Source organism: Macrotis lagotis, chromosome X (assembly GCF_037893015.1).
Source record: "Macrotis lagotis isolate mMagLag1 chromosome X, bilby.v1.9.chrom.fasta, whole genome shotgun sequence".
Taxonomy (NCBI): domain Eukaryota; kingdom Metazoa; phylum Chordata; class Mammalia; order Peramelemorphia; family Peramelidae; genus Macrotis; species Macrotis lagotis.
The window spans coordinates 211,959,967-211,987,176 of record NC_133666.1 but is presented as its reverse complement, the minus strand read 5'-3'; the positions used below and the strand labels follow the sequence as shown (position 1 = coordinate 211,987,176).

The 27,210-nt window shown below is 33.1% G+C and overlaps 1 protein-coding gene across 1 annotated transcript in view; it reads right to left on the bottom strand.

The window, feature by feature from the left end:
- Nucleotides 1–27,210, bottom strand: part of ST8SIA4 (ST8 alpha-N-acetyl-neuraminide alpha-2,8-sialyltransferase 4) — a 130,814-nt gene that overhangs the window by 19,102 nt on the left and 84,502 nt on the right. Inside the window, exon 4 of the mRNA XM_074205843.1 lies at nucleotides 25,123–25,416. Within this exon, the coding sequence (XP_074061944.1) occupies nucleotides 25,123–25,416 (294 nt within the window). The remainder of the gene's footprint in view (nucleotides 1–25,122; nucleotides 25,417–27,210) is intronic.

Here is a 27,210-nt window from a genome sequence, read left to right as displayed (position 1 = left end):
TGGTTGTTTTGTTTCATTTTCTTTTCCTTTCTTTTTTTCCCCTATGACTGCATAAAGTGAAACAAATGAGGAAATATGTAAGTAGCTTCTAATCATATAACAAATTATTGGCAGGGGTAGGAAGAGGTCTCTGGAGTTCTAGCTAGTGATCACTGGCTTCCTGTGATTGCCTGAAAGAGGTAATTTACCTCTGGTATATGCCATTGCCTTCCACAGCTATGTTTTTATTTACTCCGATTCATTACCAATCTGGGCCTGCATTAACTAATGTGGAAAACAGTAATAAATGAAAATATGCTGACATCCAGGACTTTATTATGTATGTATTCATTTGTGCTTGAAGAAATAGTTTTGTGGTTCATTCATTCTTATCATGTGTAAGGAATAACTTCATACTGTCCCATACAGTGTACACCTAAATATTTGTCATAATTTTCACCCCTTCCCTCATGTTCCTTTTTTCCCCCTCCCAAAACCTCATGAAAGACTGACTCATAAAGACAATCATACCAGTAGCATAAAGTTAATGTTGATAATTTTTAAAATAGCAACAAAAATCAGTTTTGTTTTTAATATTTTTGCTTGGCACCTGGGAGAGTCCCTTCATTCTGATCTTTCTCCAGGCACTTCAGAAAACACCCAGACTTATACATACATTATATACTTTAATAGTATGTGATACTTTGCAAATTATAGAGAAAGACTACTTCTATCTGTATATTTTGCAATATTCTTTAGCAGTGTGTACATATTTATATATAAACATGCATATATAGATAGATATACACATGTAGAAGTACAGATACACACCTATATCTTTCATATATATATATATATATATATATATATATATATATATATAATCATTCCAACTCTGTCCCAGGAACCTATGTGAAAGATCAAGCTCTTTGCTTTTCTTTATTGGGTTTCAATTTCCTTATCCACAGACTGGGGAGGGCAGTTGATTATCTTTAAAGTACCTTCTAATTCTGATTAAATGATATGACATAAAAAAGATTTTTCAGAAATATGAGGCATAGACACAAAAGGGATACAGTTTATATAATACAGAAATACTCAAGGGAAGACTGGTTTGAGCCTCTTTTGTAGTTCCTCTTTGCTATGTACAGAATGTAACTCATAGTTGTTGAACACAATTATAATAATAATAATTATAATAATAATTTGAGCCATGAGAAAATTTAGCTTCTCCAATTGTTTTTTCAAGGGAAGTAGAGAGACCAGGGGAAACCTTTTGAGAGATGATCATTTCAGAAAATGTTTAGAAGATAGGGAACCACCAGGAAAGAGGGAAAGGGAAGCTGCTTACTATGACTATGCCAAGATGGAAATCAAATCAAAGTATTTATTGGACACTTCCTATGTACCAAGTACTGTGTTTGATATTTTGGATAGACATTTAATGATGAAATAATCTCTTCTCACAAGGAGCTAACATCTAAATGGGTAGATAAATAAGTCAATATGCAAGTATATGCATAATAAATAAAAATAAAAATAGAATACTTGAGAAGAGAAAGGACTAGCATAAGGGGGATCAAAAAATTCTAAAGTAAAAGAGAAGAATTCTGTGCAGTGAATGAAAGGAGAAAACTCATCTCAGGCATGGGGAATAGCAAGTACAAAAGGGTAATGACAGGATTTGGTGTATCTTGCATAATGGAAAGAGTTTCCCCAGGACAGTTTGCCTGCCTCATGTAACAAGGAGACCAATTTTTCAATAATGCTACAAAGATAATGTGGGACAAGGTTTTGAAGGGCTTTAAAGGGAAGCCTGTATTTCTTGTTCTAAAGGAAAAGTTGAGTGATATGATCAGATCTGTACTTTAAGTACAACCATCTATATAATACAAGTCATTTGATCCAGATATGAATATGAATTTATATTATTCACAGTTGTCCAGCTTGACCAGACATAACATTCAAATATGGGCTCAGATGTAGTCCCAGTTACACAATATTGTTTATACTTATGATATCTATATATAATTCTCAAAGTTGTTCTGATGCCAGCTTTGTTCTATGACCCTATAAATACCCAGGCTGGTGGGTAGACCTTGAGAAAAGGAGATGCAGAAACTTTGAGGGGAGAAGTGAAATAGGAACAAAGAGTGGATGATCGAATTTGCTATGAGTTAACAAGAGGAGCTGGGAATTTGGAGAACTGATAACCAGACTTGGGGCTGGTGGACTGAGACTACGAACTTGCAGATTGATTTATGTATTTGGCTTCCCTACTGCCAGTAGCCTATACAATAAAATTGTATAATTCTCCCCTCAGATTCAGACAGAATTCCTTTGGTCTATATGAATTAAAGAAACTGCAGACAGGAGGGAAAAACCTCCAAAGCTCCTGCCCTACAATTGGTGTACTTGGCAGGATTAGCATATTTAGCAGGAGACCAAAACCTCCTTTATATCACCTTTTGGTAACAATGTAGAGGCTGGACTAGAGGGACCAGTTAGAAGGTCATTGAATTAGTTAACTGATGTGTGATGAGGGCTGGGATCAAGGAGGTGGCTATGTGATTAGAGAAGTCAAATGCAAAAGATGTGGAGATAGAAAAGGAAAGATTGTAAAACTTCTTGGAATAAGGCAAACTTGAAAGACTAGAATGATATAACTGCAGTTGACAGAAAAAAGGGAAATTTGGAAGAAAAGTGGGTTTGGTGGGTCTCAGGGAAAAGATAATCATTTCTGTTTGGACATGCTAAGCTTTGGATGAATCTGGGAAACCTACTTTTCAATGTCTAATAGGCAAGTTGCTGAAACAAGAATGAAGATCAAGGGGGAAACTGAGTTTAGTTATATGGAACTGGTAATCATCAGTCCAGATATGATAATTAAATTGAGAGAGAGAGAGAGAGAGAGAGAGAGAGAGAGAGAGAGAGAGAGAGAGAGAGAGAGAAGAAAGAAAGATGGGCTAAGTCAGAACCTAGATGATATGGACAAAGAATAAGTAAATAAGGAATAGGTGGGGAAGATGGAAGAAAGCTAAGTGAGACTATTTGTAGGAAAAAAAAATCCAGAGGGGAGAAAGTATCCAGGTGAATAGAAGGATAATGAGAAGGATAAAGACTGAAAAAAGACCGATATATTTAACAATTAAGAGATCAATAGCAATTTCAAAAGGAGAAGTTTTGTTTGCATGATTCAGTAAACAAGCCAGATTATAAAAATTTGAGGATTTAGAGGAGAGGAAGTAGAACCATAAAGTATAGGCAGCTAGATGGCTCAGTGAATAGAGAGTAATCAGAAAGATTCAAGTTCAAATTTACCTTCTGATATTTGCAAACTTTGCGACTCTGACCAAGTTAATTTCCATCTATCTCAGTTTCCTCAAGTACAAAATAAGGATAAGAACAGTATCTACTTCCCAAGGTTGTTCTGATGGTATCCGGCACATAATTGATATGATATAAATGCCTATTCCTTTCCCTAGACAACTTTTTCTAGGAGCTTGTTAAAATAATAGAATTAGAGGGTGGTGAGAGATAGTTTTTTTTCCCCTTAGTTTAATTTAATTTTGTTTTATTTTTGAATGATGGGGAATATAGGCATATTTGAAAGAAACACAGGAAAAAATAGACAAAGAGATCGAAGAATAGATACAAAGCGGGAAAGACTGGGCAATCTATAGAGAAGTCAGGAGCTGTTGGAGTCAGAACATATGTAAAGAATGAACCTTGAGGGCAGCTAGGTGGTGTAGTGGATAAAGCACCGGCCCTGAAGTCAGGAGTACCTGTGTGGCCTTGGGCAAGCCACTTAACCTCCTTTGCCTTACAAAAAAAAAAACCTAAAAAAAAAAAAGAATGAACCTTGAGAAGAAAAGACTTTTGGATTAACTTCTATAGCAAGTGAATAAGGGAATCACTTAGGGAGGAATAAATGGTTTGACAGTGTAATGAGTGCTTGGAGGATGATTAACAAATTTATAATGCACTTAACAATATTCATATGACTTCCTTCAGCTTCATTCTGCAACAAATAAGTAGGGGTAGAATATGTAAATGATGAAAGTAATCCATGGCCTGGGTTTGATAAGGAATAAATAATGTTTGAAAACATAATAACAATCCTGTAGACATGAATTGGCTAATTATAGAGTAGATATTGATTGATAATGATGATGATGCATGCCCTTTGTTCTCAAAGAAGACCATGACAGGGAGGTGATGCCATGAATTGGATTTGAGTGAGGGGATGCTAAATAAAGACATCAGCCTCATTTTCTCCTCTGGGCTAGGAGAGAGGAGTGGGATATTTTTACTTTGATGTATTTATTTGAGAGACAGATAAAGAATGAGACAAACAGTTTTGTCTAATCTTTGGGAATTTCCAGTTGGGAATCTTGACATGAAAAGCAACAATAAAGTATATGTTTTTATAGCTTCCCAAACACAAATTGCAAATGAATATGTACCCTTGTGAATACAGAAATACATGAAAAGGTGACTTAGGTAAAATTTCTCCTATTCCACTATTCTGTCCAGAACAACAAGATTGATGCAAAACCCATACCCAAGAGAGGAGAGAGGTGTCTAAAAAGAAAGTCAGAATTCTAAGGGGAAAAATTGAAAAGAAAGGGCCCTAGCCTGTGAGAGCTAACCAAGTAGAATTACTAGTTCTCCTCCTAAACAAAACACCTCTAAACCCCTCTTTGCCCCAGTTAGAAGCATACAGGGTGCTCCACTACTCCTAAATAATTAAAAGGAAGTAAGATATTTTTACAGCAATGTAGCCCACTTGTTGAGGCAATGATTACTGCACTAGAACTCTGCCAAAAGGATCAAAGGATTCTGAAAAGCTATTAATTTTTTTTTTTTGGTTTTTGCAGGCAATGGGGTTAAGTGACTTGCCCAAGGTGACACCACTAGATAATTGTTAAGTGTCTGAGTCAGATTTGAACTCAGGTCCTCCTGACTCCAGGGACAGTGCTCTATCCACTGCACCACCTAGCTGGCCCTATTAATTTTTTAAAAATTCATTACCTAAATATTGTAGATAGGGAAATAAATTATAATCAGATCAAATGACCTGGCATAAAATCAGGTGTTCTTTCAATGATGGAAGGAATATTCATACGATTTACATTAATTGACGACTGAGAGTTTATATGGAATGTACCAGCCCTCTTTGAGTTTCAAGCTTTTTACATGTGAATATCCTGTTCCACATTATTATCTATGCATATCTATCCTAAAGTATTTTTGCCCTGTAAATTCTGAACAACAAAGTTGTTGGCAGGAGAACCCAATCTCTTTTCACACCATCTCCTTTCTTTCCTTCTCAGGGAATACACATACTTTACTCTGCCTTTTTTTATTTTCAAAGTTCACATAATTTCACCATAAGCAATCCTTCCTTTGCCTATATATATATATATATATATATATATATATATATATATATATATATATATATATATATATACACATATCCTGCTTGTGAATATTTTTCATCTCCATTAGATTTTCAGTTCTTTGAAGTCAGGGACTTTACTTTTTCTTTTTTATTCTCAACATTTATTATGATTACTAGAACATATGGAAAGCTAAATAAATATTTATTGATTAATTGGTAGATCTTCTTTAAATCTTATGCACACTTTTCTTTTCCCTTTCTATTGTTGTATAAATCACTCAGAAAAATGTCTTTACTTCCTTATTTTTTCTCCTAATTACATTTGTGAATTTTTAAAAAAATTAATCTTATAATATGAATAATAAAGAAACATAAAGAAAATGAAAACTATATATTTTGAAGGTAAAACCTAATAGCATAAAAACCAGAAGTCCTTGAAAGAATGTCCAGAATGAATGTCCACTCAGGTTTCCTTCTCTTTTATTTAACAGCATAGTATTTGAGAAAAAAGAAATTAAATGAGACCCTAAATGATTTTTTTTAAAGAACTGTTTCAGGGGGCAGCTAGGTAGTGCAGTGGATAGAGCACTGTCCCTGGAGTCAGGAGGACCTGAGTTCACATCTGGACTCAGACACTTAATAACTACCTAACTGTGTGACCTTGGGCAAGTCACTTAACCCCATTGCCTTGCAAAAACTAAAAACAAACAACTTTTTCATCTAATTTTGGGTTTTCATTGTACTAATATCCAATATTGAAATGTTATATTTCTATTTTCTTAATAACTATATTGTATTTTTGTTCTATTATAATAAATTATCAAGATTTAGAACAGAAAGGGTTCTCAGAAATAATCTAATCTAACTTCTTCAGAAGACAAGAGAGGAAACTAAGGCCCAGAGATTTGAAGGAATTTGTCTGAGGTCTTCCTGGAATGTATTGGAGCCGAGATTTATACCTAGTTCTACTTATACCAGTCCTTGTTCTTTTTTGTAACTAGGTTTTGGATGTTTCCTATAAATTGGAAACCTATCATCATGGAGAATCATATTTTGTATGGGGAAATGTGCTTTATTTCCTACCACCAATTAACAAAAAAATAAATTTCAGAGCACAACTCATTTATATTTTAAAAATGCTTGTAGCTGGGAAATATTTGTGAGAAACAAATTTTTTCACCTATTTCATGAAACTTTTTCAAACGTAGAGGAAATTTATTTATCTATTGTAATTTCTCCAATTAAGAATATATATATATATATATATTGCCATACAGAGAGTTAATTCAAGAAATAGTTAAGGAAGATGTTAACTTGTTTTTTATTATGCCAATTAAACAAACTATTTGTTTGGTTACATATGTATTTTATTTCTCCACAAAGGTATTTGAAGATATTTGTTTTAAATAATCTTGTTCAATAAAAGTATGCAGATACATACATAAATGTGTGTATACAATATCTAGCTATGGATATGTATTTATAGATATTTATTCAAATATATTTATAGAAATATCTATTTGAAAAAGTAGATCTATCAGATTTGTGTTGAATATTTATAGTCAATATAGTGGACTGAGTATAGAGGACTATTTTTGTTGCTATTTTTTTAAGTTTTTTTGCAAGGCAGTAGGGTTAAGTGTCTTGCCCAAGGCCACACAGCTAGGTAATTATTAAGTGTAAGTGTCTGAGGTCAAATTTGAACTCAGGTACTCTTGACTCCACGGCCTGTGCTCTATCCACTGCGCCACCTAGCTGCCCCGGTAGCTTTCTTGAGATAGGGCAAGTTAATTAACTGTGTCTTGGCTAAGTCATATGTAAAAATAAAGATTTGGTGGCATAATGACTTCTAATATCCCTGCAGCTTAAAAGAGCTAATGACTTTAGTGAGATTTTTGTAAACATACATGTGCTTGCACATATATACATATATATGTTTACAAGTATATATACATACATAAAATATATAATTTAATTGCATAGCTATGTGAGTGTATAAAATTATGGCTAGATCAAAATATATCATTATAAGCATGTACATATATTTTTTCAAAATAACTAACCAAATATATACATATATGTAAAATATAATTTACACATATTAACATATGTCTTAATCTGTTTCCATTGCTTTAAGCATAAGAAGTTTTATATATTTTATATCATGTATAGAATAACCATAATATGTCTATATATAATATAGATGTTGCTTTAACTACATATTTTGGCACAGTTGTAATTTCATTATATGTGTATATGTACATATACAATTTCACAATGGCATATGTGTGAATGAAATATATTTACAAGTTGATTTTTAAATTTTTAAAAAACTCAGTTTGAAAATCTGGAAATAATTTTCATTTTTCTGAAATTATATAATCATAGAATTAGAATTAGATAAGACTGAAGAAGTCATAGGAGACTGCTAAAAGGAGAAACGGGGTGATTTAACCAAGATCTTATAGATATGTAGGTAACAAACCTGAGATAGGAATCTCAGCTCCAAAGTCTTGCTCATTACACTATACCACATTTCCTTTGTGCATATAGCAGCTGCTCCTTACCATATCTGATTTCTTTTTAACATTTTCCAATGAAATAGAAGTAGAGGATAGTTTATAGAGAAGTTGTGTTCTCTACCAAGAGGATATAAATTGCTAAGATGATGAATTCATTAGAATATATAGAACATTATTTTAAAATCAGTGGTTTTGTTAAGCTCTAAAATCACTATATCCACTGTGCCACCCAGCTGCCTCATCACTGACCTTCAGCTTTTGCTGAAGTGTTATGTGGATTTCCCCTTACATATTAAAACTAATGTAATTACAGTAGTCACTGAGAGGAAGAACTTCCAGAAAGAAGGCAGCATTGTCTCTTTGTAATCTCCCATGGTGAAGATCACAGTAAGACTAGCATGTTCAGTTCTGGGAAGTTTAAGAATAGTTATAAGGTAGACAGCATTCACAGAAAGGTGAGGTACTTTGACTCTGTATGCCATTTGAAGATCATTTGAAGCACCAGAGATATTTTGCCGCAAAAAAAGTTCAGGTGACTCATAAAGGAAGAATATGGGGGTGTGGGTATGGAGGGGTGTATAATAGCTTTCTTTACATATCTGAAGAATTGTCATTTGTAATAACAGAAAAGTTGTTCTGCTTGAGACCAGAGGGTAGAACCAGGAATAACATTTGTTAGCTGAAAAGAGGCAAATATGGCTTGATGTAAAGATGTAAAGAAATTTCCTACAATTAGAGATATTAAAAAGAGGATTGGGTTGCTTTATTAGACATTTTTTTCCCTTATTGAAAAACTACATGGCAATTTCTTGAGTCTGTTACATTATAATGGAGAGTTTTGATAGGTATAGGTTAGATTAGACGAATAGCTCTAAAATTCCATTATTCTGTGAAAAACATTTATGTTCTTTGAGATAGTCTTAACCTCATCCAGGTTGGAAGTGCACCAACAATGCATGAACCTGTCACCACTGCTGGTCAGCATGGTTGTGACACCCCAATTATCAGAGAATAAAAGCATGCAACACCAAACCCAGACAACACTGATTTTAATACATCTATTGGTTATTTTGGGTGGTGGGGAAAATAGGGTTAAAGGCAAGCAAATGGAAGCCATTTGAAATGAGAATATAAAATTCATTTCATGTGAGATGAATTTTATTAGCAGATGATGGTAAATTCCTATATTAAATCATACTCATTCATAATGAATTTCTTAGATTTTATACTTGGATATCCTGTAGTTAAATTTAAAATGAAAGCAAGAAAGAATGCAAATTACAATGGATCTCCAACAATTGGAGTTGCCAATTACTACCTCAGAAATAATATGAAGAAAGACAAACTAATGACCTCAAATTGACTTTATTCAGCTACTTAATCTGCATGGTTAAGAATGATACATTTGTCCTTTTGGAGACACATGCAGAAGTCTCATCCATTGGTACCATTTACCATAATGGTAAGAAAAACATCAAGAGAGTTGACTCAAGATATATAGATAGACAGAGACAGAGAAGGGGAAGGAGAAAAAACACAAAAGAGTGAAAAAATATGAGTGAAAAAGGAAAAACAATTCAGATGTCTGTAAAAAAAGTCAACTTCAAAATATCTAGATTGTCATTAGTGATGATTTATTCCTATCTCTTTTTTCTAGAGAAAGAATCACTTGGAAGTAGCTACTCTTATTATTTTTTAGGTTTTTGCAAGGCAAATGGGGTTAAGTGGCTTGCCCAAGGCCACACAGCTAGGTAATTATTAAGTGTCTGAGACTGGATTTGAACCCAGGTACTCCTGACTCCAGGACCAGTGCTCTATCCACTGTGCCACCTAGCTGCCCCACTACTATTATTTTTAAAATCCTGGCAAAGGGAGAAAGTAGTAACTTATGGTAGCTTTTCTTAATCACCCAAGCAATTGTCAAATGAGTAATTTTTTCCACAAGGTTCATGGTAAATTTTATATTTTTAGTTATATATTTTATGCTACATAATTTATCTAATGGCCCTGATGTTTTATATGTCATGAAATAATTTCATTATATGTTATAAATAAATGGAAAATAATAATATGTACTAGAGTGTTTAATGCTGTCCTGTTTAATTTTCAGATGAAGTTATAAAACTGGTCATTAAATTGGATCATTTGGGAACATTACCATACCCTCGCACTTTGCTATCAAAGTACAAAAACCAATGTTGATTAAAGTGATTATTTTTTAGAAAATAAAATTAGTGTTAAATGCTTTTTCATTCTCAGTGCAACCTGAACAAATGCTTAAATTATATTTTCCAAAAAATTTTAAAATCTGAGCTGACTTCACTTTATAATAAAATACATGTCATTTAATTATCTTGAAAAACAGGAAAAGATTTTATAAAGATTGCTACCTTAAAAAATCTAACCTCAATTACCATGCATTAACTTTAAAACAAAATGCATTGCAGTTGTGCTTTTAATGCTGCTACTCTAACACCATCCCTCCTTCTGACTACTGATCATAGAATTATTTTTTTAAAAAAAAGACATAAGGGAGTTTTCAGTTATTCTCTTACTAATACAAAAAAATCCTAAACTTAGATAAACAAGAAATGAACAAAACTATTATTTTGAATTTCCAGTAAGAAAAAAATGAAATGAGTCAGTATGAGGTATGAAAGTTCATTTAGAGAGCCAGTGAAGAAATAGGAATAAAAGTTATATTTTATAAATTCAAATCTGCTGATTTTTCCTCTCTTCCATATACTCTTTTCCTTTAAGATGGAAATATGCTAACAGGAAAAAGAAAACTTATTATTCACACAAGTTTGAATTATTTCAACATAATGTTCTTCCCTTTTATTCCTCCAGTAAAGTTTGTTTGAGTGCTTCAGTAACTGTGCCTATGAAATGTAAGATATTGTAGTTTCTCCTTAGTTTTAAAGGATTAGACTATGACCTGATAATAAACTTATTGGACTTGTTGCCTGAGAATCATCGTATGTAAGTTTAGACTCTAAACATTCTAGACTTTAGGGAGTTTCAATACTTAAAGATTGGCTGTCAGTTGACTTTTTTCTTTACACTTTAGTCATAGTAACAACATTTATATCTATTGGTAGAAGAATCTATACTAACAAAATTATAGATATTATGAAGTATTATCTTTCTAAGTATTCATTCTTATTGGAAATATAGAATTAAATTTTTTCTCTTCTATCTGTCTCTTCTATCATCTCTAACTGTTCATACTCTTCCCCCAATTCATTATTCTCTACATCCATATATATTATAGAATAGTCCAAGTTGTTGCCATGTCCTTAGTGTGGCAAAAGAAAAGGCAATTCCAAGAAGGTAGTTAATGATAATTTTCCTAGACCATACTTGTTTGTTGTCATTCAGCCTGACTTTTCATGATGCCATTTGGAATTTTTTTTTTTTTAGATTTTTCAAGGCAATAGGGTTAAGTGGCTTGTCCAAGGCCACACAGCTAGGTAATTATCAAATGTCTGAGGTCGGATTTGATCTCAGGTGCTCCTGACTCCTAGGCCGCTGCTCTATCCACTGCAACACCTAGCCACCCCCATTTGGAATTTTGTTGGCAAAGATAGTGCTTGCTATTTTCTTCTCCAGTTCATTTTACAGAAGAAACAACTGCAGCAAATAGGATTAAATAACTTACCCAGAGTCACAAAGCTGAGGTCAAATTTGAACTCAGATTTTTGTGACTCCAGGATTAGCACTGTATCCACTGAGTCAACTAGCTGAATCTACAACCACATGTAACTTTCACAAGAAGCCATAAGGCTAAAGTGAACCTGATGATTTTTTTAAAACTAATTCTGTCACTTGGGTAGTGCTACCACATATCTTAGTTCAGATAAACTAAATCTACAATTCTTCTGAACAATCAATTTAAAAGGTTACCTTTTGGGGGCAGCTAGGTGACACAGTGGTTAGAACACTGGCCTTGGAGTCAGAAGGAAAAAGTTCAAATCCAGGCTCAGACACTTGATACTTACAAGCTATGTGACCTTGGGCAAGTTACTGAACCCCATTGCCTTGCAAAAAAGAAGGAAAAAAAGGTACCCTGCATTTGTGTCTAGAAGGCAGTCCATTCTGTATTATCTGAATGTTAGATCTGTAACTCTTTTTTTTCTCACCCTTAGAAAGGAATTAAAGAAATTACCTACATTCTCTATGGCCCTGTGGCTCTGGAATACTATCTTCCTGAAATAAGGGTAACATGCTTTAGATAGCTTAGTTATCAAGGTATAGAACTCACTGAAGTAAAGGAATTTATAAGGCTTCTAGTGACACAAGCACCTTTAAAGGTGACCTGCATTGCTTTTTCTGACAAGTTCATTGTCTTCCATCATAAGACTTATTTCTGTTAGATATAGTCAATTAGAGTATAAATGTGTCCGTCCTGTGATGACAATGACATGAAGTGAATTTTGACAAGATTGATTCTTGTCCTTGGAGTCTGTTTTTGATTAAGGAGAGAGCAAAAGGTCAGATGGGACAATTGATATTCCACTTTTAGTACATTCATAGCTGAGAGAAACTGGAAGAAGTGTAAACAAGTATCATCTGATCAGTTCATAGTCAGGAGAAGATACCATTGTCTGAAAACAGAATTATTTTTGCAGTACACAGAAATACTTTTTTTCCTGAAGAACTATTTCCTTTTTTCAGTGAATGAGAACTGAACTTGAAAACTAATTAGTTCTACAAAACTGAGTCTAAATGCAACATGAAAGTTTGAGAATTAGTGATTGAAGAAGTGGACATTATAAAATGGTCTCTAATACATCTGATTGAGTTGCATTTTAATAAATAAATATTCTAAATTGAAAGCATATTATACATTGATTATTTTTTTCTATTTGCAGGGTTTATATAAATTATTTTTTATTTCTATGCTGCTATTACTAAGATGAAAATTATTTTCACTTATCCTGGGCAGCTCCAGCATTTTCTAACAATTTTTCATTCAATTTTTAATTTTTCATTTGTTTCATGGTAATTAGCTATGATATTTTATGAGTAAGAAATTTATCCCTGTATGAAAACCAATGTCAATGGTAGAGTGTCCCCTAAAAAACAGAAACTTTAAACTTCTGTCAAAATGCTTTTAAGCATTCATAATAGAGAAATTACATTATATGAATTGTGCTACATCAAACCTATTATGAATGAGGCTAAAAGAAGTTCAGACTACAAATATAAAACCTAAAGTAAATACCACTTGATAAATACTAAAGCTCATCTGAAAGCTTTTTCAAGGCCAACCTAGAAAATTTTAGCACTTTCCTAAACTTGAGTCAATAACATTCAGAGCTCCCATTTGAGAAATTATTATATGAAAGATCCATTATACACACCTCTATTTGATAAGTATAATAAACCAGAACAGATTAATCCAATGCAAGTTATTGATTTTTCTTTTACATGGGTCACTGTTGTCACTGAATTTGTACTGGTTAATTTATACTGCATTGACATGTGATAAAAAGAAAATGTTTTAGTAAAAAGATCTAAGTTTTTGATGGAAAGGTCACTATGCCAGAAAAGGGATTTTCCTTTTAACTTTGTATTTCTCTCAGAAGTTCTACAGAAAGATCACTGTTAAGGAGCTTGGTTGGAAACCCCACAATCAAACACAAATAATAGAGCTGAGGATACAGAGGTTGTAACAAATTGCTGAGGTAGGCTATTTCACTGTGAGTTTCAGTGCTTGGAAACAAGAATAATCATTTTCCAACTCTCCAGCTGCCAGAGATAAAGGCCACATGTCCCCATTGCTCTATAGGCTGAAATGGATGTTGGCATATTGAAACATTTATAGTATAATGTATAAAGATTTCAAAATGATTGTATCTGCTTGTAAAAGCTTCCCCCTCCTCATTAGGACTTGCAACATCAGTACAGTAGAAGTAAAAATAAAACTAAACATTTGTTCCTACATAGAACCAATGGAAAAAGTAAGGAAAAAGCTTAACAGTTATCTGGGCAATTCTGATTCTTCTGTTTTCTAGAACATTTCCTTTCTTTTCCCTAGTATGGCACAGTATAATGACTGTAGGAAACCTAGAAAATGCAGAGGTGTTTACCTGCATTGCTGGAGAAAATTCCTCAATGGGGAGTCTACTATAATAATAAAATCATAGGTCTGGTCCTTATTCTTATACCTTCTCTCTTCCCTGTCACAGCATCCTTCCAAATTCGTTAATATGCTTGGCATGGTGAGAAAATAGGAAATTCATTTTCTCAATATTGAGTAGAAGTTAGGAAATTCAAAAAAAAGTAATTGGAGAAATGAGAAGTCAGGAGGAATAGACAAAGGTTAATGAAGCAAAAATTCCTTTGAAAATATATTTCTCATCATTACCAGGAATTTATTTGAATTACTTCATTTTTCAACAGTGACACAACTCCTTCTGTTTACTCCTATTTATTTTCAACCTATTCTGGAGTTTGAACTTTATGCATATGTCTGAGATCATGTTCTAAAATAGACTATAGCACTAAAAGGAGATACTTTCTGGGCGCAGAGAGGAAAGTTGAAAATTCAGTGGCAGTTTGAAAATTATACAAAGAAAATTTTACAGAGAATACATATGAGCTATGAAAGGCAATTGAACTCGTATTTGCTGAATTTTTGGTGTAATTATGTGGTAGAAGCATCTTACTGATTCAATGAAAATTTTTTTCCTAGAAAAATTTCACTTTGTTGTTATTCTGAGATAGAAATGGCATGCATTATGCATTACTAAGATGTTTGCATGAAACATATTATGTGTTGATTATTCGCTTCAAAAGTACACAGCTGATTAATTTTGCACCTGAAAGCATTTCTGCCAGAAGCATAGGTTTCAAGTTTAGGGTGGAGGGGAAGTGAAAGGAAGACAGAAGATTTTCTAGCTCAACATCCTGAAAAAATGTTATTTTTGTAGAACTAACTTTTATTAATGATGATAGGTTATTTGATTTGAGCACATATGAATTCTACCATTTATTGTTGTAAACTTTTAAGGGGCAATTAGGTGGCACAACGGATAGAGCACCAGCCCTGGAGTTCAAATCTGAGTTCAAATTTGACCTCTTGATAATTACCTAGCTGTGTGATCTTGGACAATCTTAGCCCAATTGCCTTGCAAAATTATTTTTTTAAAAAAGAAAATCTTAGCAAATCTGATGTAAGCTGTTAAGCACTAAAAGATATAAAGAAGTTTTGGTTAGCATCTTCAATTCTTGAATATTATCATTATTCTCATTTTGCCTTTAATATTTATAAGGCATGTAGATTTTTAGATGCAATGCTAACCAAATATTTGGTTCAGAGAATTGCCTTTCATATTGTAACTGATTCATATTGCTCATGAAATTGTTTCTTATTGCTCATGAAACTCTAAATCTATGTTCTGCAAAGTTTTATGATTACTAGAGTACATGGGGTAAAATGCAAGAGAAAACTTTAACTGCACATTAGAAAAATAAAAGGAGAGAACTTAAGCATAAGTTACTTCAAACTATGATATTACAGACAATAGCACATAAGTATTTATTGGTCACTTCAATGTAAGCTAAAGGTAATTGTTAAATAATTTCTAGAAATATGACCTTCATAGGAAATTTATGATAATTCTTCTACAGATATCTTCATATAAATGAATAATTTTCATAATCATTAATATAAGATGCTTATATATTATTCTATAATTCTAATTTAAATTTGGCAAATTTTTTGAATTGTTATGGAATGAAACCCAAGTATGTTTTTTTAACTGTTCTTGGGGAAAAATCTAAAGGAATTCAAGCTCTTAAACCTTCTTCTATTCACCATTAGAAAGAATAGAAAAATTTAGTCTTTCCCTAGAAAGAAGAATCAGCAATTAATATTTTCTATAATAATTTTCTATAATAAATTAAATGAAATGAAGAGAATAAATATTAATAAAACATATTCTCAGTAGTTGGGCTATTCTATAATCAAAATTTATATTCTCTAAAATTAAACCCTTAAGTACATTTTTTATATTTGGTGAATAGTCACTGTTAGTGTCACTGATGGTAAAATTTGTCACTAGAAAATATTTCCCATTACTATAAACAGAGCAGAGACTGTGGGTATGTTGGGGTAGGAAAATGAAATACAAGGAAAATGCTCAATCCTTGTGAGTACTTTCTGTTCTCATAAACTATCCTAAAATTTAAGCAGACTTTTTTTTTCTGTCCTTTAACTGGAGAAGACAACTTAAAACTTAGTGTGGTAAAGAGAGGATGGTCTTGACACTATGATAGAGTATCCAAGAGATGGCATGGGCCAGAGTGGTGTCAGGCACTTCCACTACCTGGCAGTAACATCAAGAATGACTATAAAACCAGAGGTTTTACATTTTTATAAAGCACTATGGTGTGAATCAAAATAGGCTTGATCAAACCATATAAAGTAGATTAAATTTGTTTTCTATAATCAGACTTTTTCTTTCTTTTCTTTCTCCAGTCTCTTACTGTCTTTTTCAGCCAAATTTCCTATTTCTTAGGGTCTTTTCCTTTTTTTCCTAAATGCAAACTAGCTCTGAGAAAAAATATTCAACATCAGTCACTTAGATCTCATTTTTAGAGAGGGAAAGCTGGACAGGAAGTATTTGAATTTTCATATTATTGGTATAAGGAACTTCTGATAGTAATATCTACCTCTACAAATACAGGTTCATTGGCAAATGTGCCACAATCTATGGTCTTAAGAAGATGTAACATATTCTTTCTTACAAGGGGCCTTTATATCATGATTATTATTATTCTGTTATTATTTCTAAATGAGGCATTAATTTTAGGTCTCAAACAACAGATAAAAGAAGGCAATTTTTGGAGGGAGGAGTTCTTGAAGTTCTCTCTGCTCATAATTCTAAATCTTGGGCAGCAAGGTGGTACCCTGGAATCAGGAGGACCTGACCTGAGTTCAAATTCAGTCCTTGACACTTGATACTTCCAAGCTATGTGACCTTGGGCAAATCACTTAAACCCAATGCCTCAAGAAAAAAAAAATAAGTCTAACTCTGATTCACTGACACTGAATCAATAACTTCTGACTAAAGAAATTTCCCTCTTAAGGCCATGTATGTTTATGTAATCATACAACTGAACTCCCAGATCAAAAGAGCAACTCCCAGCACAAAAGAGACCAGTGGAAGGATTAGGTGAATAGAAAATAGGACACCGATTTAATTTGGTTGTAATTCCTTTGATGCTTTTGTTCCTGAAATTGAGAAAGATAGACAGACAGACAGATATAGAGACAGAGACACATAGAAGTTCAGTACAGGTTCAGTCATTTTTAGGGCTATTGGTTCATTGATTTCCCTTTTCTCTTCTTCAATGCAGTCCGTTCTTTTATATCAAACATTTGTTCAGACATCTTATTTTTATCTTTATATAAGTATATCTTTATTATGCATTTTAAAAATATAGAGAATAAAGTTTAAAGAAAATGGAAATCTCCTACAGTTAATATTAATTTGCCCGGCATCCATAAGTCAGGAGAAGGGAAGGAAGAGGAGAAAGGATAAATTTGTCACCAGTAACAGCACCAGTGAAAGAAAAATCTCAAAACCCTTTCTAAGTAGAGAACTCTTTAAATGGGTCAGTGAGCCATAAAAAGCTCTGAGTATTAAGGATTATATACAGTTTGAAATGACTACTCCATTCACTTGCAATCAACTAGTGTTAACTTTACCCCCTCTCCTACTATCTCACAATGGAGTTCAAAAGTTACTGTGCTTCTGCCTTCCAACAAGTTTTTATTTCCCATGATCTTTTTTTCCCATGATCTATTCTCTCCTTCTAATTGAAAAAAATTCCTATCACTCCACTTTCAGATAAGGGCAATATTATGAACTGAGAGATGCTAAAACATAAAACATTACTAGTTAATGGATAGTGAATAGATACTGCTTTTAAGAGTTTTGAATTGCTCTTTAGAAAACCAAACTATAAGGCAAATATTTTATCAAAAGAAAAGTATATCATAATAAATAAATCAGATTAACTGAGAACAGAGTAATGTCATATGGTAAGAGTATATTCTTGTAAAAGAAATAGGCTTGAACTCCTTAAAATAGGGAAAAAGCATTATTTCTTGAAAGAATTTTTTTAAAGCTTGTCTTTTCTCTACTTGCCATGGTCATACTAAAAATTACTATTTTCCCCAGAGTTCTAATCTGATGATGAACACAAATTTTGCAAATTCTACTCTGCTGGAAAGGTTTTGAGTAAAGTATTGGTAATATATCAACATTTATTACATAGGCTCAATTAATTTGTTGCATACTGTCATTATATTGGCTTTTATATTTTTTTCAGGACAAATTTTCTCAGAGGAGTAATAAAATGTCACTTGTATATACACATTCAGATTCTTAAAAAAATCTTCTCACTCTCACCTTCCAAAGCAAAGAGGATACTGAAATAGTAAACTTAAGTTTAAACATGATTATTTTGTAGGTCTTAGAAGAATTTCTACTTAGACCTGCAATCTAAATTTAATCAAGCATTCTTGAGACCAGAAGATTGAACTGTTTACCAGGCATCAGGAAATCCTTAAATGGAGAACAAGTGAATTTAAAAGCAACAGGAAAATGCTGCATTATAAATTTCCTGACATCCAGTGGAGCCAGGAACTAGAAAGTTTATTGAGAAAGGCTAAGGCATTTTTTGTCTGAAAAACTTTAAAAGATGACTTTTTATTTGCATGGAATTTAGACATGGCTTGTCCTAAGTTCCAAGGAGAGGTAATTGGAAGTAAAAACCTAACTTGTTAGCTGCAGTTGTCTGATACAGTTCAAATTCCAGACTCATTTTCCAGAAAACAAGATGATTTTACCTAGAGAGTTTAAAAACCTCAGAGGGTTGCTGACTGTGTTTCATTCCAGGGTTCCAGAGATAAGATGAGTGATCAAGGAAGTTTCTCTGATATTGATGGCAATCCCCCATTTTGTGCTTTACACTGATTCTCAATAAGTCAGCTAGAGTTAATTAATTTTAGGAAACAATTATCTACTAAGGCAACAATTTGGACAAAATTTCTTCAGAAAATTGGGTCATACCTTTTCCTAAGTACACTCAGAATTGAGGGAAGAGGGTTGTAGCTTAAAGAGCAAATTTTAGCAAAGGCACAATAGTTCCTAGTTGGATGTAGGTCCTCTGTGACCTTTGTGAAGTTTCATGAAAGTCCCCTTTGGATTTATGAAGCTCCCTGCTGCACTCCAAAAGTTGAGACCCTTTTAGAATCCAGAACTGCTATTTCCTTCATGTGTCTCAGCTACCAAGTGGATATATTGTTTGCCTCTGATACAGCTCCCCAATAACATGATCTCTGACTCCCCACTCTTCACACCCTTGCTGGACAACAAGCCTGCCTTCAACAAAATTTGACCTATCAAGAATTGCTGTAATATATCTGTGCAATATTTTTCTTTGATACACACACATATAAACGTACATCTAATGGCTACAAGCAATTCATTTCTTTCAAGCTTATTTAACTAGATTGTTTTCACCTAATTTATGCTTTTGATTAACTGATAGATCAATTCAAAGCTTCAGAGGCAGCTAGGAATTAGTCACAATTGTCATGTCATTGATTGATTCTACAACCCAATCAAATCGGTGTTTTCAGTTGAAAAAGGTATCAGAGCATAGAAAACCTTCATAGATAACTTGACTGGGATTGAAGTGTGGAACACTCTCTTCCACTGGTAATATCAAACATCTTAATGTGGTCAATCACAAGTTATACTCTCTGGATGTATCTTCTTTCTTTTGGTCTATGGGCATTTGAAATATTAGTTTATACTTGTAGGGGTCCTAAGAGAGATGATCAGAAGCTACTAGGATGTTCCAGCTCCAGTCACAAATCAGACACAAAGATAAAACCAAAGTAATCTGTCTTCTTTTTTCCTTAGAGGAATTTCCCCATTCATCACTTCTTTTCTTTCTCGCAGGATTCCTACTTTCCCCCTATTTGACCCTGTAGCTTTAGGGAAGATATTAAATCTTTACCACAGAAAGTTGGGATAAATTAACTTTCACATCCCTTTTACACAATACTTCCCAGCTGTATGATTCAATGAAACTAAGTGTTATAAAGTAACTTTCCTACTTAGCATAGCAGGAAGCAAGCTAACTAATAGTGCAGTGATTTCCGATAGGTTTGCATTGGGAACATGTTAATACACACCTGCCAGAGAAATCAGTCTTGCTTTTCACTTTCCCTGATGGACTCTGAACTTAGAATAATTGCTAGGCAGTGTTTGAGGAAAGGGAAAGAAAATGAAAGATCAAGGAGAACTTGATGAAGGTTAATAGTAAAGGATCACAAGGACAATAAAGGCCAAGAGTAGAAATCACAACAGACCAAGAATAAGCTAATGGCATTAAGGGTCTGGACATTTACTTAGTGTGTGAATAAAACTTAGTAGAACAGAGAAATAAAGAGGACCAGTAATGCTGTGCAGTTTTATTATTTTCCTACTATGAGAAAGAGGAGGATCAAAGAAGAAATACAACTTTGTGATAAGAGAATTTCAGTACTGTCATGGTAGTTGAAGCCTTTCTGAAATTAGCTGAGATCTCAAAAGTTTAGTGTAGGTGATTAACTGGTTAATGACAGAAGAATTTCCACCTCAGCTTATTAGTACTGATCCTCTCTCCCATCCCTTGCCCCATTTATTTTAGCCCTATAGCTATCTGTTTGTAAAATTTCAGCTTGAGATATCAGCTAAATTCCCATTATTTGTTGGTGAGTTTATTATTTTACCTGAAGTGTATCTTCTCTTCTTCTATTGGTTCTCTGATATGTAAATATTTACCTTCTCTCATGCCCTCCATAAAAATTTCAGTTGTCTCTATCCTGAATGGACCAGACACAGAATTTTTATTGCCTATTTGCTTTTCAAAACTTTCAACTTTAGCTTTGACTTAGAATTATAAATGTCTTTTCATATTTCATTCATCATGACTTTGAAAAGCTTTCAATACATTATAAAGTCTCAAGAATTATATTGACTTAAGTGATTAATAAGTCTTATATGGGGAACTAAATTTAAAACATACAACTCCATATGAAAGGTAGTTTAGAACAAGAAAACAAACTGCTTGGGACATGAGCTTAAATAATGAATTCTGATAATATAAAAGCTTCTGAGATGATTCCGTCAAGGCTAAAAAGATGGATATACATTTATGCAAATATCTGTTTTTAAAGAGAAATTATTTTACTACTTTCTTAATTGAGTTTTCTATATAGTACTGATTAAAAAGGATTTCTGACTTCAGTATTGTGATTAGGTGTGTACTGAGAATGTCTGTTCTGAGATCTTCAGGAAGATCATCAGATTTTATTCATCAACAGAGGAAATTAAATTCTGGGCCAAGCTATTTTGTTAAACCGTATCTATCACAGAGTTTGTGGATAACAAACACAAATGAGGTTTAAAAAAAACATTTAAAGAACAGACCTTGGAGAAATTTAACCTTGCTTTAAAGTCACATTCATCTTTTGTTTCACCAGTGATTCATACTTCCTTGTTTTCTTTCTGGGTGTTTCATGCAGTTCTCTATAGACATGCTTTCAAGTAACTAGAATACATTATCTTTGAAACTGTTATAGGCTGCCTTTCACAAATATCGGGTGAACAATTTTACTTTCTATTTCCATGGTATAAGGGAGCTGTGGGTACTTTCTCAGCTTGATTTATTTTATACACATCATCATATATACTGCCTCACTAGAGCTACATCTTACACTTGGCTACTGCAAAGGACTTCCCCAATCAACAGGCTCATAAAGGGGAACAGTAGCTTTCCCAATACAATAACAACAAACTGAGCTGCTACCTGTGGTTCTGGAACAGATCTGAGCTCCAACTCCAGCTAGACTCATCTCAACAGTATTCCATACTACTAGCATAAGAAATACAATTTTGGTTTCCCAGGGGGTGGGGGGTGGAGGGGAGAGTTTTAGAAGTATCACTCTTTGGAACAAGCCTCTCAGGACTCCATGAAGCAGCTTAGGTTCATGTTGGGTTTGGAAGAAAAGTGAACAGAATAAAAATAAATTTTGTACTGTGATGTGCTAATTATTTCCTAAATGGCTTTGCCACTGTGTGCAAAATTTGACAGAAAAGCTCTTATTGAATCCATTTATACTAGAGATCAGAGGTGGTTTTGCCTTTGTTCCAAAGAATTATTGGATGTAATCTTAGTAATCATACAAAACTTTACATAGCTTTCCAACTTGCTGAGCTAGCTCAAACTCCATGATGCCTTTCTTTTCATTTTGCAGTGGTAGAACTGCCCTGACAAACATGAATAAGACTTTAAGGTGTATTTAGTTCTAAACCAAATCAACCATATCATTTATCATTAACTTCCTGTATAGTTAGATAATGTAGAATGCAGTATTTTACAAAGTTTTCTTAATTTGATTATTTTTTTAAAATTCTTCTCTGTTTAAAATTAATGGAAGTGCAAGGTATATGTGTCTGTGTGTGTATGTGTGGTGTGTGTGTGTGTGTGAGAGAGAGAGAGAGAGAGAGAGAGAGAGATGGCAGGAGGGAAAAAAAATCTCTTATAGGCTTGGGAGAAAAATTAGTATTGAAATGCCAGACCTGATGGAGAGAAGTATTTTCCCAACCTTCTTAAGGTGGTTATACACTGAAAAGCAGTATGATATAAAAGACAGGATACTGAGTTTTCAGTCTAGGGTTACCTGGTTTCAAATTCTGTATTCAAATTTTGCATAAACTAGTTGTGTGTCCATGGGTGGACAAGTCATTTAATATCTATGAACCTAGTTTCCCTAAGTAGCTATGTGCTGCGATGCCTAGAACACTGACTCTACATAGAATCAAGAAGACCTGAGTTCAAATTTGATCTTGGACACTCAGTAGTTGTGTGATTCTGGGTAAGTCACTTAACTTTTGTTTGCTTTAGTTACCTCAACTAAGATTGATTCAGTGCTTACCTACCAGGGTTGTTGTGAGGCTTAAATGAGAAAATATTTGCAAAGTATATTTTGTGGAACATAAGTGCTTAATATAATCTTGGTTCATTCCTTCCTGTCTCTAAAATAGACCGACAATCTCATCTGTAGGATTGTGTATTTAGAGGTTCAAGTACTCTAATTGTGTTATGCTACAGATGGGGAAGCTAAGGTCGAGATAAGTAAAATGACTTTGTTCAAAATCAGATACATAACCAGTATTCAAATTCCACTTGGCTGACTCTAGATACAGAATATTGGCTACTGAACCACACTGTCTCTAAGTAGGTTATTATGGCATGAACCCTCTTTGGAAAATGTTCTATGCATATGCTTCCTAACACTGAATGTAGGAGTATGTGCATATGGATACACCCCATATTCCAGCAGTGCTGGAGGGGTAAGGAGGAGGGTGGGAGGAAATGTCTAGAGAAAACCTTGCTGACAGAAGGAAGTTACCTTTGCACAAAACCTCCCAGAAACCTGTTGATCAATTTTGCCATATGGAAACATTACTTATACTATCTTCCAGGTTATAGTTTTGAGTATTTTTTAATATATCAATTGATATAACTTAGGTAATGTGTGCTTGTAGCATTCATAATATTAAAGGGCTATAGAATTTTCATGAGGTTAGAGGCTAGAGAATATGAGATGCAGGCTTAGACATGTTTCTCCATAAATATTTGCATTCATTTTCACTAGCACAGTGTCTCTTAAATTTTTCCAGGTATCACAGAACTTGAAGCAGGTTGATAAAGCCTATAAGGGTAAAGCCTAGTTATCAAAATATTTTCAAAGACATAAAAGACATAGGATTATAAAGGAACTAATCAAAGCAGTTATGAAAAACTATATATGTATTCTATATATAGATATAGATATAGATATACACACATATATTCAAAAGTTCTTGGACCCCAGGTTAAGAACTTCTAAAGTTGAAAACGAATACAGAATGATCACTCCTTCCTACAAAGTGATTGTAAGGAATAAATAAATTATTGTACAGAATGCACTTACATTCTAGATCTTAAGATGCTTTAAAACATTCATTATTACTCTCCATGACATGACACTCCTATAATTTTTATATAGTAACTGATATTACTAAGGTAATGTGTTAAAAATCCAAAGGTAATTATTATTTCTCTATCACACATACTTTCTCTTCTTTAATTTATACCTCACTATTCTATCCAAACTGTTGTAGAAAGTTTCATCAATCAAATGGAGACCCAAACAATAGGGCTGAGAGACATTCATTCCTATAGGAAAATTTTCAAGGGATTATAACAAGAGATAGGTTAAATCCTTAAGGGAAAGAGTAATTTAAAAATAAACCAATATACATACAATTGAATTACACTTTATGAATTAGAATCCTTGATAGTAAAATTGATATCATTAGATATACTTAAAAATGATGTTGGACTTATTATAAATTACTCAACTATTGGGGTTGGAAAACAATAGCATTTAAGGTCAAGATCGACTTGTTAGGTAGGTATTCAAACTACTACTGGAATGCAAGCAAGATTGAAATTGACCTTTTGCCACTTCTTAATGAGAATTCTTTCCTCTTTCTGTCTGTCTGTCAGTCTGTCTCTCTTTCTCTCTCATTTTCCCTTCTTAGACTTAATGAAGAGGAAATGTTGGCTTAATTCATGAGGACAGCATCTGTGACTTTTGGGGGAAAGCATTAAGGATTATTAGCTCAGCCAGACTTCTCTCTCACTGGAAGGCCTATTTCTACAGATGGGACTTAATTGCTCCTTAAATATGCCTAGCACTTATGTCTCTACAATATTGCCCACTAGCCATTTGGCACTTCTGCTATCTTTTCCATACTTAAAAGTCATCAATTACTATGTGAATGTTGTTGTTGTTGTTGTTGTTGCTGTTTCTGCTGTTCAACTATTATTTGGTCATAGGGAATTAATATAATCCATATTTTATTCCTGAGGAAGTTACAAAGCAAGGGACTTTCTTTGAAAAAGGTGTAAATAAGAGTATATTTACAACCAACCCAAGTCTTAGTTCATGAAAGGAACATTCTTATTAGAAAAATACTAGAAATAAAAAGCCCATTTGAAAATTTACTAAAACTGTTTTCCATCTAGGGAAAATTTTAAGTTATGAGTTCTATTGTGTCAAGGACAGACCAGTCTTTTCCACACACTTACCCTCTGACAGCATGAATAAGTCTCAGTGATGGATAGGCAGTGCGCACTTTCAATTTATTCTTAAGGATTAATGCATTAACCCACTCCACATGCTTCTCTCCTCCTTTGACCATGAAAGCAGGGATCCAAAGGACACTGTCATTCAGCATAGATAGTCTATGCACAAATTTTTCTCTGTCACTCTCATTCCGAAAGCCTCCAAATGCTCTTTGTACAACTGATGGATTCATGGTAATAAAATCAGATTTAGTTCCCACATCTGCAGCAAACTCCACCACAGGAGCTAGATTGCACCTGAAGAGGAAGAAATTAATGGACAAATGAAAAATAAATATGAAACATTCACTCATATAAGGGTGTGCATGAAAAAAAGAGCTGGGAATGAATATACAAAACTATTTAATACCAGGTGAAAAAAAATACCAATGTTACCCAGCATGGTATTATATAGTGTTTTAATAAACATCAGATATACCATTCACTTTTTCAAAGGTCCTAAAGATGACTACTAATATTTTAGAAATTCACTTCTTAAATGAGAATTTGTATCCAGAAAATCACTTAAAAATGTCAGTCATGGCTTTCATTGAAATTACTCATGCATTAACAAAATCGTAATGCTATCATCATTTGAACTGCAAGATCTTGAACCAATAAGGACTCTTTTGACATATTTTGGAAAATAGGCAACCTGAACTACATGCCAAATTATACATAACAAACTATTCCAATATTCTTTCCCAATTCAGTCAGTTGTACAATTTATATAAAATACTTTGAGTTTAAGGGGAAAGAGTAGTTTTATGCAACATTATTTTTATATTAATCTACAAAGGTTTTCTGTAAGTCTAGTGTGGCAGATTTGGGAAAGGTGGTAGAAATGAGATAAGCCAGAGATATCAAAGTATTGAGATTTAAATAGCAAGTTGTTTTTATTTTTTAATAGCATACACCTTAGGGCACCTTATTTATCAAAGACATAAGTCTTTGGAAATGCTTTCTGGTTGATAACATGTATAAGAAAAGAAACATCAATCCATCCAGAGTTTTAAAGTGTTATTTCAAACAGAGAACTGAAATAACATTTATCTTGAAACAGAAACCCTTGGTGGATAATATTTAAGTCACATTCTGTTGACTATGAAATCTAAAATATTTTAAGCAACTTTCTTTTAAAAACAATGTTAAAATACAATTCAGCTCACTCTGATATAAAGTGAATATATATTAGTTTTAGAATGATGAATAAAATGACATGATTGTCCTTTCCCATTTTTAAAATATTTCTACATATTCAGATCTCCAGTTCATTTTTTTTCTTCTGGACTTTATCATGTTAAATACATTCTCAAAAAACTCACATTAAAATTAAAAAGTGAGATGTATACTGGACTGGTAAAGTATTTGCATATAAAATGTGTCTTTTTCAAGTTGATTAATGCTCTGCTATAACTTTTGTTCAGATCTGTATAAATTAAAGGCAAAACTAATTCTCCATCCTTCATTTAACATTTAAATAAGTAACAAAAGATTGCAATGTTCAGTCACAGACTAGACTGAAGAAATGCCCAAATTATAATGTTTTTATTCATTTCCTGTCTCTTTCTCTTCATGTACATATATATGTAAAATGTATGTTTGTACAGTCTTTATCATAACTTCTGACCTCTTGTTTCCATGAAGTTTATTTGTTATCTTTAATCCTTAACTTATGGTTCAGTTTCTTGTTAAAGCATCAATCTAGTAAAAAGTAAGACATTTAATAATAGTCCACCACTGTCAGACTGAATATAAAATCACTTTATTGCTCTGAATAATGAGGATTTTTAAAAAGAGAATCCTTCAATAATCAAAGAAAAAAGTCAAAGCCAAAATGACTGTTTCAGACACTTAGCATGTCCATATCTTTATCAATATATCTTCTTCCATTGAAAAAATTAGAAAACTTTTAAACATTTTATTAATGTACACATATATCAGGAAAAATCTGTTTCAATAGAAATTTAATAATTCCATTTCATAAGATTTCCACTCTGGGAAAAAAGGTATTTGTTCTTAATTTCTTCCATAACTACACAAAAAGTTGAT